Raw genomic sequence first — 15,306 nt, forward strand, 5'->3', positions numbered from 1 at the left:
AACAATAAAAAAGGTCTATTTATGTTGTGATTTATTAAATTATGTCGGTTATTTAAGCTAAGTTTAAAGAAAAAAATGGGTGAAATTTCCGGCCTACATAAATGCATGCTTCTTTATGCCTTTGAGTTCATGTTCTAGCAAGTTTTGGGTCAAATTCATTAATGGCAAGATTTAAAGTCTCATCCAATGCTTTGGTCAATTCTATCTTCTCTCAACCCACTGTAGATGATTTTCCTTATCTCTGCTGTGTTATTTGCAAGCACAATAGTGAAAGGTTCAACCCATATGAATTCCAGAGATCAAAAAGATCCTTTGTGAACATGAGGAAACTCTCCATGGTAATAATATAGCTCCTCATTTAATTTCCATCAATACTCATGATAATGGATATCATTGTGCCACTTAATGTAAATTTCATGAACCTCCTTGTTCAACAAAAGCAAAAAATGAATGTGCTTAATGGAGAATGTAGCATGCTATGTAATTTGGCTACTAACTTATGACCACTATCAAATGTTTTAAATCATCAAATATCCATGAACATAGCTAAAGGTGACCCCAAAGAAAAAGAGATTATTCATCATTGTAAAGTCAGAGAAGTAGGTGAACAAACCTCTTTTCACTTCTCTTCACTTTATTGAAAGATAATAGGAAATTGCTAGCTAAAATATTTTAATTAGATTATATGTTTTTAAAATTATTTGCATTTAAAATCTTCCTTAAATAACATACCCACATAAATTAATTATATAATATTAATAATGGTAAACTTTTATATATATGGTATGTAAAAGTTACAAAATTTATTTTATTATTACATCACCTCTTTTTACATGCTTGCTTATAACTCTACTTCAACAATGTTAATACAATTTCTCCCTATTCTAATTAACCCAAAAAATGGAAAGATAAAAGATCATCACATGTGAAAAATTGCATGAAATTTAAATATAATGATACAAACAATGCTAGCAAACATCATATAACACAACAATCCTATATAATGCAATCGCGTTTCACAACCCAAATCCAGATATAATATTCAAAATTATAGAACATAGTATTCATAAGGTGATGCCACATGTACACGTAAAACATATAACCAAACACTAGATAGTACAAAGCTTGAAGGTCACATGAATGATTTTATTCTCACCCCTTTAAGTGGTAATTAGTTTATCGTTGCCCATTTAATTTGAAATGGTAACTGTTATATATTATATATAAACAAGGGGTGCTGCATGGCAGCAAGTCCCTGCCTTGAGCTGGAAAGTGCTGATAATTCAAATTGTGTACAGGCAGAAGTTACACAAAGGTTGACTATTGACATATATCATACAATAGTGACAACATGGGCTCCCATTGAAGCTCTGTTGTTAACCACGGACTACCCCTGTAGTGTTATTTGTAGCAGTGGATCCCTTCTGAAGGTCAAATTGGGCAGCAAACCCTTGCTAAGGTATCAATCTTGGCAGCAGATCCTTCTGAGGGTCAAATGTGGCAGCGAAATCCTTTCTGAAGTCTGATCTGGGCAGCAAGGCCTATTAGGGCACCTCTGGCTAAACAGCAAGGTGTAATCTGAGAATTGAAGGGCATTGTTAGGGTGTTTGCTGAGGCAGGAAGGAAACAGATGATCTTGTAAGTTGAATTGGCCAAATGCACAGTTTGCTGATAGGATTAACTGGTGTCATAAGCTACTGTTTATAAACGTATGAGTACTGTACAGTGTACAGCTGGTGTAACAGATTTTTAAATCAGTATCCTGTTATGTATTATTGGTGATGCTCATGAAATCTACTACTTCAAGCACATATGATGGAAACAGATTCCAGAACTTTACACTCCTGGGTAGGATCAGTAACCTTAATGGATGGCACCCATGTTTATGAATAAAGCACTGCAATAGAGCAAATTGCAGGTTATACTAAATGTACAAACCATGCACCCATATGATGGGAACATAATGAACAGGATGAGTCGTTTCGCATGACAACTTGAGAACCTCAAACAAATCAACTAGATGTTCAGCATGAGGAAGCCACTGAAAATGATGGAGAATCTTAGCCACCCACAAGTTAGTAGTGGCCCATCAAAGTTCAGGAATAGATTCAATGTCATGAGAAGTTTAGGATACATGACTAAAACAGTTACACATAAATTGCATAAACATGAAGATGTCATTGCAACGTTGATATGACATTAAAGTATTGAATATACACAGTTCATTACACAAGTTGCACAGTGTACAGCTGGTGTAACAGATTTTTAAATCAATATCCTGTTATGTATTATTGGTGATGCTCATGAAATATACTACTTGATTATAATGATTGTGCATTTAATATCATCTCTATTTGCAAAAGCTGAAGGAATCAAAGTTCAAGCACATATGATGGAAATAGATTCCAGAATTTCCCTCCTACCTACAAACTAGAAAATAATGCTTCCTCTCAATCAATGCCACTATTTTCTCAACAGTCTGCCACAAAAAGCAAGAAAAATGATGCAGGGGCCAATTCATAGCATTTGACATCAGTGAGAGGGAGGGATTGTTGCACATATTTGTTTTTTTTTCTTCTTCTGGTAGACCGTACATTTGAATAATTGCAGACTGCTAGGTGCACTTCTAATTTAAGATGGCATTCTAACATGAATTTAGTGCTAACATCAAGCATCTGTCAGGGCATAGTAGATCACAGATACTTATGGACCAGCTCGTGGGTCCACACCAAGAACAGACTGTGCCTAGGCACTTTACACTCCTGGGTAGGATCAGTAACCTTAATGGATGGCACCCATGTTTATGAATAAAGCATTGCAATAGAGCAAATTGCAGGTTATACTAAATGTACAAACCATGCATTCAACTGAGTACATGTAGTGAGCTACAGATTAAAGGGAGAGTTTATGCTTCAGGAAACATGATTTGTGGAGTTAACTACCTACAGATTAAACAAGTTTAAGGAATTGATGGACCCAAGGAGCAATTTAAATCCTGCAGTGGGTCATTGGCTGAAGCTTCTGTGTGCATGTTAAATAAAGCACTGCAATAGAGCAAATTGGAGGGTATACTAAATGTACAAACCATGCATTCAATTGAGTACATGTAGTGACATAAAATTACTAGGGACAGTGGATTGTTAGATGTTAAATTAAAATAGGCTACAGCTGAACCAGACAGCATATTAGTACAAAATTCCAAGAACTGATTGGCACTTGGAAGACTTTCAGCCTCCCATCAAAGTGGAGGGAGAGAAATTTCCAGTGCTTTTGTTTACATCTCTACACTTTTTTCTAAACTCTTGCCTACAAGGGGTAGACTCTTACAAACTGATTGCATAACTGATTAGAGAAACAGAACAATATTTTCAACGAGGTTGGAGTATGTTCCCTCCCTTAAACATTGAGTTAAAAGAGATATCCTAGAGAAAGATTTGCTACCATCTCTTTCTATTTTCTTTACCTATTTGATTTTCTTCCACTTGTGGGAGAGAGGGGAAGAATGGGGAACTTTCTTTAAAGCTTTAGCAAAAGAAGCGTATTCATAAAGTCATGTAAAAAATGACCTGATTTAAATCACTACAGCTTCAAAAATACACAAAAATGAGATGTAAAGTGTGAAGACTGGTCATGTGACCCACCCGTGTAGACAGAATGACATCTCCATTTTGCATATTTTGTGCTCTACTTTATGCCCATGTGTTCAGAAAATACTAAATAAGTTGTGGAGCTAATGGTATCTAAGCCTTAAGGATTATGTCGATGAACTACTTAGTACTTACCACAGGGTCACATTGCTTGTGGACATTACACGGACAAGGCTCATAAAGTCATGTAAAAAATGACTTGATTTAAATCACTACAACTTCAAAAGACCAATGAAAACTTTCTGAAAACTTGAAATCTTTGTTGTGTCATGAACCAAATATTTATAAACGTGCAATCGGTCATGTGACCCACCCGTGTAGACAGAATGACATCTCCATTTTGCATATTTTGTGCTCTACTTTATGCCCATGTGTTCAGAAAATACTAAATAGGTTGTGGAGCTAGTGGTATCTAAGCCTTAAGGATTATGTCGATGAACTACTTAGTACTTACCACAGGGTCACATTGCTTGTGGACATTACATGGACAAGGCTCATAAAGTCATGTAAAAATTGACCTGATTTAAATCACTACAACTTCAAAAGACCAATGAAAACTTTCTGAAAACTTGAAACCTTTGTTGTGTCATGAACCAAATATTTATAAACGTGCAATCGAGATTAAGCCATCTTGTCTTCTCATCTAAAATTTATTTTAAAATGTTCCTATTCATCTACTTAAGATAACCTAGAGGAAATGGAATAACAACTTACAAGCACAAAATTCATTCACAAATGTTCATATCCCTCTATATACAATAGCCTAGAAGAAATGGAATAACAATTTAAAATTTCCTCAGGATACTTTAGAGGCAAACATCATAGAGTCAATTAGTATCGATTAAAGAGGGAGCACAAGCAATGATGAATGAATAGAAAGGGAAGCTTATGACCCCAACCTTGTGGAAAATAATATCACAGTGACTTGTGAAGACATATAAAAGTCATGTTACATAATAGAAATTATGCAGACATAGGAAAAAGGTAAAGAACTGAGTACAGTAGACTAGACTGAAAACACAAATGGTAAGTTAAGGGTTTAAACCTTCTAAATTATTGCAGGAAGGCCATGGCAATTCACAAATTTCAGTGATTTTCAATTTAAAAAGCAGGACTGTTTCACAGATTTTATTACATTAGCTATATATCATATATACACAAAAATGAGAGGTAAAGCATTATACTATGTTTGGCTTGTTGATCCATGTATCAGTTTCTTTAGAGAAGCATAAAGTAGTTGTGTAAAATTATAGAAATGTTCTCGTGTTCTTCATGCTATTTGCATATTACCAAAAATGAGAGTTCAGTTGTGGATTGGGTGCTTTGGTTTTACTGAACATTGGAATCAGTGATTGGTAGAAATTTTCAAATATATATGTCAACAAATTTGAAAAGATAAAGCATTATACGATATTTGAAACATATGAATATGTTGATCATAGCTTCAAAGGATTGTGACTCAAATGCAAACAGCGACGGTGCTACCAGAGAGTGACAAAGTCGCCTTTTGAATATTTGTGAAGCCTATTTTGAACTTGAAAAGAAATTAAATCTAAGATCGGACTAGTTGTTCCCCTTTCTCAGAATGGCAGTGACTGGAGTTGGAGATATGGTGTCCCTTTTTCAATATACAAAACAGGAGAATTGTACAAGATGATGATCCCCAGATCTTCTTTCGAAACTAAACTTAAAAGCTACTGGAATCTTGAAGATGATGAATGCAAATAAATTAGAAGTATGCAGGCTTATATAGCGTGAGATTTTCCTCCAAAATCAGTCTCCTTTCTCTGTTCAACGTAGATTTAGTGTCCCTATGTAAAGGAAGTCTTCATAAAATTACTAGGGACAGTGGATTGTTAGATGTTAAATTAAAATAGGCTACAGCTGAACCAGACAGCATATTAGTACAAAATTCCAAGAACTGATTGGCACCTGGAAGACTTTCAGCCTCCCATAAAAGTGCAGGGAGAGAAATTTCCAGTGCTTTCGTTTACATCTCTACACTTTTTTCTAAACTCTTGCCTACAAGGGGTAGACTCTTACAAACTGATTGTCTAACTGATTACAGAAACAGAACAATATTTTCAACGAGGTTGGAGTATGTTCCCTCCCTTAGGCATTCAGTTATGAATATGTTGATCATAGCTGCAAAGGACTATGACTCAAATGCAAACAGCTACGGTGCTACCAGAGAGTGACAAAGTCGCCTTTTGAATATTTGTGAAGCCTATTTTGAACTTGAAAAGAAATTAAATCTAAGATTGGACTAGCTGTTCCCCTTTCTCAGAATGGCAGTGACTGGAGTTGGAGATATGGTGTCCCTTTTTCAATATACAAAACAAGAGAATTGTACAAGATGATGATCCCCAGATCTTCTTTCTAAACTAAACTTAAAAGCTACTGGAATCTTGAAGATGATGAATGCAAATGGATTAGAAGTATGCAGGCTTTATATAGCATGAGATTTTCCTCCAAAATCAGTCTCCTTTCTCTGTTCAACGTAGATTTAGTGTCCCTATGTAAAGGAAGTATTCATAAAATTACTAGGGACAGTGGATTGTTAGATGTTAAATTAAAATAGGCTACAGCTGAACCAGACAGCATATTAGTACAAAATTCCAAGAACTGATTGGTACTTGGAAGACTTTCAGCCTCCCATCAAAGTGCAGGGAGAGAAATTTCCAGTGCTTTCATTTACATCTCTACACTTTTTTCTAAACTCTTGCCTACAAGGGGTAGACTCTTACAAACTGATTGTCTAACTGATTACAGAAATGTCTGCAAAGTTCAATCTTCATTTGCATCCCTTAAAATTCACACTGGTTGGAATTTGAGGGAACACATATTTTCTGAGGTTGAGCATGGGGCACCTTTTATTTTTCTTTGCCTAATCATGCAATCATTGAATGGTCTATCCTAATGCTGCTAAATTCCTGTGCACAGTCATGGCCAGCCTTCTATATTTCTCATCAATGTTACGATACAGAAGCTAGAGCATAAAAGCTAACAGGTCTTATGTTGAGGCAACTATTCACAAATTTCAGTGTAAAAAAGGAGAGAAATACACCAATGGTATGATTCAGAGCAAGGAAACTCTGTTTTTATTATTTTAAGAGTTTGCCATCTATTGCCCCTAGGGTCTAATACCTCCCTCGAGAACAAACCTAGACACCTAGAATCCTCACACCATGATATCTATCTCAACAATGCAACAATCAAGTCATTGCTACCATCCTGCATACAGTGGAAAAACGGGCACTCATTCATGCAAGGACCTAGGCACTCATTCTTGCAAGGACCAAAATGTCATATAAGGACCTCCCCACTTCTAGTCAATGTGGGACTATTTGGTCATATACCCAACAATCCTCCCCTCGAACAAAGGACCATCGAGCCTCCCCTCAAACGATTATCCATCCGTCCACTCTCTACCAACCAGGGTTCTCTGCTCCAATGCGTTGGAAGCACACGCCTTACATGGAGCACCACCTACCTCGAGAGCTTGCTCTATCCCAGGTCAACTCCTCTTCACCGTGTTGGGGCCAGGACACGTCCATGAAGAATCCGGAGCACACCGCCTGTCTAACCGAGCTCATCCACGGATCCCATCATGATATTACCGGGGCCCACCACCTTCGTTCAACATTCCGAGGATTCATCCACTTGGCTAACTTCGGGGCATGGCTCTGATCCCATGTAGGAATTTACAGGATAAGTTCCACAGAAAGAATACCAAAAGGACACCGCTCACAACCAGATCTCAAATCAATACACCAGTATTTTTGACGTGGTTAAAACCCTCAGAGTGCAAGGAGGGAAACAGTCCACGGCCTGTCCCAACGTGGGTACTACAGGCAATTTATTAATCAAAGAATGAAAATTTACATAAGCTTTTCTCATGCACGGATTACCCGAACAATGACCCTCCATGCGCTTTAAATAGAACTCATGGACCAATCGGGTGTCAAGCCACGGATCAAGTGTCGGTAATACCGAGGTGAGAGTGAACCGTCAGATCACTACATATCGTGACCGTCGGATTGTAAGTTACAAAATGTACAACGGTAAAGAAACACACTTTACCTAACTCTAAACTAGACCAAGTTGAACTTAACTATATCCTATGTGTCGGAATATCCTAACACTAATGCCTTCAAGGGTTTCCTCCTCCCAATGTTCCTTGGGAAGAGAAAAGAGTTGTACCCACACCGAAGAAACAAAGAAGTCTTCCTTCTCCAAATTAAACTGCTCCTTCCAAAATCCCATGAAAAGCCTTACATTTCTAAAAAAATACAGCCCTCCTTCAAAAATCTTTAATCTATCTTACAAGCAGGAGAAAATGACTAAATAATCATTTTGCCCCTAGCTCCAATTCTATTTGACCATGGAAGTTCCATGTATTTCAGATCCACCCAATCAGAGACTTTCCAAAGGGCCATAATCCAATGAATTTGTAGATTAGAGTGCGATGCTGCATATACTAGATAATTTTTCCAATCTTTCTATATTTAACCTCATATTTTAGATCTTACGCTACTTTTAGTAGACAACACCCTGGAATTCTAGCTTGTCGAGTGCACCCATTGGACTTTTTGCTATGAAACCATAAACCCCACTTCGCCCAGCTGCTCTACTATGAAAAGAATGTTGAAGATGAGGAGATTGAAGGGGAATACCAATAGATCCAAAATTGTTGAGAACTCTTGAAATAATGTGGCTAAAGAAAGGGGCACAGCCCCTTATCTCAGAGCTAAGCATGGATGGCTCATTTTACACTTTGCAATGTCAAGGTTTCTTGTACATTGTCATCCAATCTTGATCCTGTAAGAGAAAGCTCTGATCCCCTCCTTTAGTTAGATTGTTTCAAAAATTCATAATGTTTTTGGATATATTAGTATTTTTATTCAATCTCATCTTTGACATCCTTTTTCATAGAGCAAGTGGGCAAAATGGGGTTTTTAGTTCCACAACGAAACCTCCATTGGCAAGCCAGAAATCCAAGGCATTGTCTACCAAAAGCGATGCAAGATCCAAAATATGAAGTTAAATCTAGCAAGATTGAAGAATATATCCAATATACACAAGATCACACTTTGATCTGCAAATTCATTGGAGTATGGCCTTCTAAAAAGTCTTTAATTAGGTGGATCTAAAACAAATGGAATCTGCATGGTCAAACAGAATTGAATACAGGGGCAGAAAGATTCTTCAGAGTGATTTTCTCTAATTTGGAAGACAAATCAAGGTGTTTTGGAGGGTCGTATTTTTTTAACAATGTAAAGTCTTCATGCAATTTTGGAATGAGCAATATAATCCAGAGAAAGAAGACTTACTTTCTACCCCAGTTTGGGTACAATTCTTCTCTTACCAAGGAGTATTGGGAGGAGAAAACCCTTGAGGTTATCAATAACTTTGTCAAAGTATCAAAGGCTACTAAGAGAGGGAGGTACACATCGTATACTTGGACCTACGTTTATATGAATATCTTTCATCCTCTTCCAACCTCCATAGACATTTATTATTATGATAGTGCTTGGAAGCAATCCCTAGATTATGAGCATGTTCGTTTTAGATGCACACATTGTCATGGATAAGAGTGTCTTATTAGGGATTGTCCAATGAATACCAAAGAATTGTCTAAAAAACACCCTTCTTAAAAAGAGCAAAAATGATTTGGGAAAGTTTCATAAAGAAAAAGAAATTTGAGTAATCAAGGTACCTCACAATCCTTACCAAATTCCTACATTTAGGAATAGGTTCAAGCCTCCCTCCTCTCCAAAGGTGTCTCCAGCATAAGACAACGATGAATCAAGCATGCAATCAACAGAAGGAAAATCCCATAAACCCCCACTAAATCCTACAAAACCCATGCAAAAGTCTCTTAAATAGCACCAATAAAATCCATTACCATAGAAAATGGCTAGCTCTCTATCAAAAGAAGTTGAAGCAAAAGCCCTACCAAAAGAAACATGATCTGGATTATCCATGACCAACTTTTCTGCAGAAGAATGGCATGGAAAATATATGAGAAATATACCAACTCATCAAGCTAATATTTTGTACAATGTTTATCTTTGAAGCAAGGAAAAAGACCAACTAAGCTTGAGTTCTTCACAATCTAGTTTTAAGATTTACATGAATGATTTCAAAGTGGTCTTCACACAAAACAAAGAATCCAAAAAGTGAGGCCACAAGCAATAAGGCATTGATCCAGGAATCCAGTGAACAATATATCAACTCAAAGAAAATCATGTCAATGTAAAAGGCATTTCCCTCCTTGAAATCTTGAATCTTTAAAAAGTTTTCTATATAATCATGATTGTAGCTAGTTTTTTATTGGCAAACCACTTACTAGTCTCAAAAAACACCAAATATTTTTTTCAAAAACAATATGTCAGCCTAAAAAACACTCCTAATATTTATTTATTTTTTCAAAAATCCTAACTCTATATAATTATTTTTAATTAATAAAAAAACTTATTTACCAACATATATATATATATATATATATAATGTATAAGCAACATAGAAATATCAAAAAAAAACTACTAATATTTATTAATTTTTTCAAAAATCCTAACCATATATAATTATTTTTAATTAATAAAAAAAATTATTTACCAATATATATATATATATATATAATAAACAACATGACAATGTCATAAAAATCGTATTCATGGATTCTTTTTTTGAAATCTTAATTATATATATAATTATTTTTAATTTAAAAAGAATTATTTACTTATATAAATAAATATAAATAATATCTACTACTTGCTTTATGTTTTTTGCTTTCCCACATTTAATACTACTTGCTTTATGTTTTTTGCTTTGCCACATTTAATATTATACTACATAGATGTAAACACAAATACAACCTCAATCATATTTTGTGATCATAAATGTAAACATTATGTTTTGTCGAACATTTTTATAACAATTTGGAACCTTTTGTAATAGTAACCATCAACTTAATAGACTTGGAAGTATTAATGTCACTTTGCTCATTTTCCCAAAAAGATGATCGAGTCACTAACACTTTCATTATTATGGATATAGAATTATAGCTTTGCAAAAAATAACAATAGTGGATTTATTTATTTCAATAAATTTGTATTTATTGATTAAAATTATTTATATATAACATTTTTTTTTAAGAAGAGTAGGTATTTTTTTCAATTTTTTGTTTTTAATTTGTTTGTTATATATACTTTTTAATTAAATAGATTTAATGATTAAAAATATGTATTTTTCCCAAAAAGATCATTAATTTGAATCCAAAAAAAATATAGAATATATACATTTCTATAGATTTTAGTATTCAAATAATCCCGGTATAATATGTTTCAGATAGATTAAAATAATTTTTTTAATATTATCAAAATATGTGTTGAAATTAAATTAGTCCCTGCATGACCGATTTCAGATAAATTAAACTAATTCTTTTAATATTATCAAAATATCTGTTAAAATTAATATAAATCAAAATTTATCAAGAAAAAAAAAAAAGAGAGATTTTTCAAGAAAAAAATGGATTCCAAATCTGAAAATTCCATTTTTTATTATATTGATTCCACCAATGACTAGGGCATGTATAGGATATTCGTTCTTATACATATGAATACACAGAAAAATACATACAAACAAACAAAGTTCATTATTTGTAAGTTTGGTAAGACTACATCTTTATCATGTTCAACTTCTCACCCCGATCGAGGATAGGACAAGACTTTTGAAACTAAGACTTCCGATTGGGTTAGACAGTAAGACTTCATTTCCACTGCCATTGCCAATTGAACTACCCCAAACAAACAAAGCTCATTAACCTTAACTAAAAAGCTAAAAAGTATACAAGTAACTTTATCTAAATAAGTGGATTAAAAATATGCCAATCAGCCATCCAAAGAATCTACATGCGTGGATTAAAAATATGCCAATCAGCCATCCAAAGAAAAAGAAAGAATATTGTTGATCCAAAAATGTTGAAAAGGTATTAAATAAAAATAAATCCACAAAAACATAAATATCAAACAAACTTTCCTCCTTGATGATGGTTGTTGAAAATAAAACTCATCCTGATGATGGTTGCTGAAAATAAAACCCATCCAAAAAGGAAAATTTACAGAATCCAATACCTCTAATTCCCATAAAGATTTGGTTTCCTCCCCCAAATCTTGACCTCTCAAACTTTTAGATAATTACTCTAACTCTCAGCTGTTAAGAAAATATGGGATAATGTTTCTCTATCCCAAAACTCAAATATGTTAAGAAAAGATGGGATAATGTTTCTCTATCCCAAAGCTCAAAATTGCTCATAACACATAGCCAGTTATATAGATATACTTGCAAAAGCCAGTAACAGAAAAACTAATTTATTAAGAAATATATATCCATCTGTTTGGAATGAAAAAGTTTAAGTACATTCTACTATCTGGATAAGGTGGGATGATCTATGACCTAATTTATGTTGTGTCTAACCCAGTACCATCAAGCTATGTAATAAGTCGAGTGCATTGAACGTTGTGAAACTCAAGATTCCGTCATCCGCAGAGATAGCCAACCCATCCAAAATATGACATATCAAATCCGAGATTAAATGGTAGAGAGTATAACTGGCATGACTCCCCAGCATGACCTTGGGTGAGTAATGAACTTAATGCTCAGCAATTCCCATTAATACACAGTTGGGTGGTCGATACTCCTCACACTTTCGAGCAATTATTATTTCCTTTATAGGATTTATTTACATTGCAGATAATATCAGTAGAGTTTTCTGAATATGCCAAGGCAGAGTAAAGCACAAGGAAGTCAACAAGAACTCACCCCTTCCCCGGTTAACCAAAATTAGGGCTTTTCTTTCATTCCCACATAAACACTTCTGCTCCCTGAGCTGAGCAAGTGGCACACTTTTTTTCTACTCCTCCAGTTTCCAACATAGATACCTTCAAATTAGAAATTGAAATAAATAGCTCATGTTTGACATCATAATAGCCTTCTGAAGCCACGATTAAGGAAGTCCAAATTTCCTCAAACCAGCTAAATCTAGCAATGTCGTTAAAAGTTGGGTAGCATATGTGTGGAAGTGATTAATGTTTTGCAAGTGATGTGAGCCCACGGAAAGCTCTTTTCAAAACACACAAAGCTACTCTGCCTGTCATTCCTTCGGAACAAATTAATTTTGTGGCATGGTAATCCAAATGTAAATGGAATATGCATTCCATACAACTATATTTAACAGACCTAAAACACTGAGAAGTAATGAAACAAGACATGACCCTGAAAATAAGCTCTGCAAAAAATTGATTAAAAAATCACCAGGTTATAGTAGCGAACTAACCCTCAATCAAGAATCACGGCGCTATGGATTTCCCTTCATGGAGTTTCGAAAGCCGGACCATATGTTGCAGGCAGCCCTAAAAAAGTGAGGTGTGGCCTGTACAAGCGCACTGGCTGAAACTCCGAGAACCAAGGTCTGGGCTATGCCGGGCTTAGTATCGACCTTCATTTCCAGCAAGGAGAGACGGGTGCTGATATAGTCGATCTTTGAAGAGATGCCCTGCTGAGAGGATTGGTCTCGTTCCGAGGAGCGTGCGCAGCTATACAAAAGATTTGAGATGACGTTCTGCAAGTCCTTGATGGCCTGGTGGGATGCCTCGGTGGGGTTCAAACCCTTAGCCTCGTACAGAGCTAACAGCTCCGCTGGGTCGGGCTTCTTGCTTTTTTTAGTAGTGGAAATAGAAGCAGGAGCTGAATCAGAAGCAGAAACAAGGGATACTGGTAAGGAGGGGCGCAATGCATTGTTCGCCATGACTAAAACCCTAAACCCCAAATCTATTATTAAACCGCATCCAGAGGATGAGAACAATGAAGATGAGGGACGTTGCAATTAAATAGTTTGGTAAGGAGGGGCGCAACGCATTCTTCACCATGACTAAAACCCTAAACCCCAAATCTATTATCAAACCGCATCTAGAGGATGAGAACGATGAAGATGAGGGAAGTTGCAATTAAATAGTTTGGTTTGAAATTGTACTCTCCTAATCAAATCTTTTAATTAAAACCTTTAGAAACTTCCCTATCGAAAAGTTGTTATTATTATTATTAAATAAGGATGTGATAATTTCCAAACAAATTCAGGAAGAGGTACAAGTATCTCACTAAATAGATATTTCCAAAAAGAAGGCAAAAAGGAACATTGGGAAAGATAGTCCAAAAGAAATCAAAGCTAGAGCTTAAGACGCTAATGGTTACATAAGGATAGAGGAAGAAGAAGATACAAGTGCTCGTAGAGCACAGGAAAAAGAACACAAAGAAAGACAGGATAGGAAAACAAACTTTATTATCAAGAGAATAAGTGATTATGGGAAGAATGAAAGTACTCTTAATTTGACAAGAGATTTTCTGAAAGAGAAACTACATTGGAAATGGCAAATTTGTCAAGCAAGAAGGGTTGGGAGGATATGTGAAGAGAGACCTCGACCCATAAAATTCACCATGGCAAGCGTACAAGACAAACACCAGCGTTTGGGCAAAAATAAACTCTTGAAAGGCTCAAACTTCTTCCTCATTGAAGATTTAACCAAAAAACAACAAGACGAGAGAAGGGATGAAGTGGAGAAAAGGGATGAAGGGATGCATGTCAACTCCACGTTGAACATGGACAAAATCACACATCACCCTCATACTACATTGTAGAAATGTGCCTCTCAGCGCAATAAAGTGAATAAGTCTCTCATTTGCATGTTATTAACTTGGGTTATTCGCATGTCATGAACAAGGGAATAGTAAGGACAAAGTCAATTTGCATTTTGGACCAGCAACTTTACAGGTTATACGACAACTAGTAAACCAAGTAAAGGTCTAGTGGGGTAGTTATAGTCCAAGTTTGGCCACTTGCGAGGATGACAAAGAGATGTATCATTATTTTCCTTTCTTGTTTTGAGGCTTCGGGACAAATTCTAGATTTAAGAGGAGATGTATGTATTGTTCTGCTCTAACCGACCTAAGATTTACACTATCCTGACTTTGAGACATCATTGGACTTGTACATTATTCTTTGAGGAAATCATTATGATGATCCAAACATTTTTTGTATTTTGATGAGACATGTATTTCATGATATTATGATATTTAGTTTCATTATAATGATAATGTTGTTGATTATGGCATTTACATGTGATCATTTAAGATGCCCACTATATGATAGTTATATCATGTTTATCAGTGTTTACTGACTATTTCGTAAGTGTGGTAGGAAAAGAGGATTATGGACACAACCCATATCATGACGGTTTGAGTTACAATGTGATTTATGTTTATGTTTTGATATTTTATATTGATGCAAATAGTAGGTAAGCTGATATGGATTATATTGATAAATGTTCTTACAGTTTTGTAGGCATTGGTAAGTGCTGACCAGACAACCAACATATGTGTAGTGGGGTTGTAGGTGAAGGAGAACAGTGTTATGAAACCAGCTCAAGAAAAGATAGAAAAGATAGATCAACGCCTTAGAATTCAGCCTCTTCGAGGGGGCAACCTCCTTTACATTACATAAATCAACAATTCTTGGATAATTCAAATGACAAAACCTCCTTTCTATATATAGGAGTCTAAGGAATCACAATATAATTCAGCCGACCTAACAATAATAATA

General features: G+C 35.3%; 1 protein-coding gene across 3 annotated transcripts; it reads right to left on the reverse strand.

The window, feature by feature from the left end:
* Positions 1–1,076: 1,076 nt before the first annotated feature.
* LOC149174773 (uncharacterized) lies at positions 1,077–13,601 on the reverse strand. 3 transcript variants are annotated; one of them, XM_089419413.1, is made up of 2 exons: positions 12,988–13,601; positions 1,077–1,578 (listed from the first exon to the last, which is right to left on the reverse strand). In XM_089419413.1, exon 1 carries the CDS (start codon positions 13,456–13,458, stop codon positions 13,009–13,011), a length of 450 nt encoding a protein of 149 aa, XP_089275539.1. In that variant the 5' UTR covers positions 13,459–13,601; the 3' UTR covers positions 1,077–1,578; positions 12,988–13,008. The 3 variants fall into 3 exon arrangements, with proteins under 3 accessions (XP_089275539.1, XP_089275538.1, XP_089275536.1); XM_089419412.1 differs by having other exon boundaries at positions 1,077–1,897; XM_089419410.1 differs by having other exon boundaries at positions 1,077–6,162.
* Between the last annotated feature and the right edge of the window lie 1,705 nt (positions 13,602–15,306).

The sequence above is a fragment of the Pinus tabuliformis genome, chromosome 4_1 (genome assembly GCF_031772625.1).
Source record: "Pinus tabuliformis cultivar Carrire ecotype Pingquan chromosome 4_1, CPIR1, whole genome shotgun sequence".
NCBI lineage: Eukaryota > Viridiplantae > Streptophyta > Pinopsida > Pinales > Pinaceae > Pinus > Pinus tabuliformis.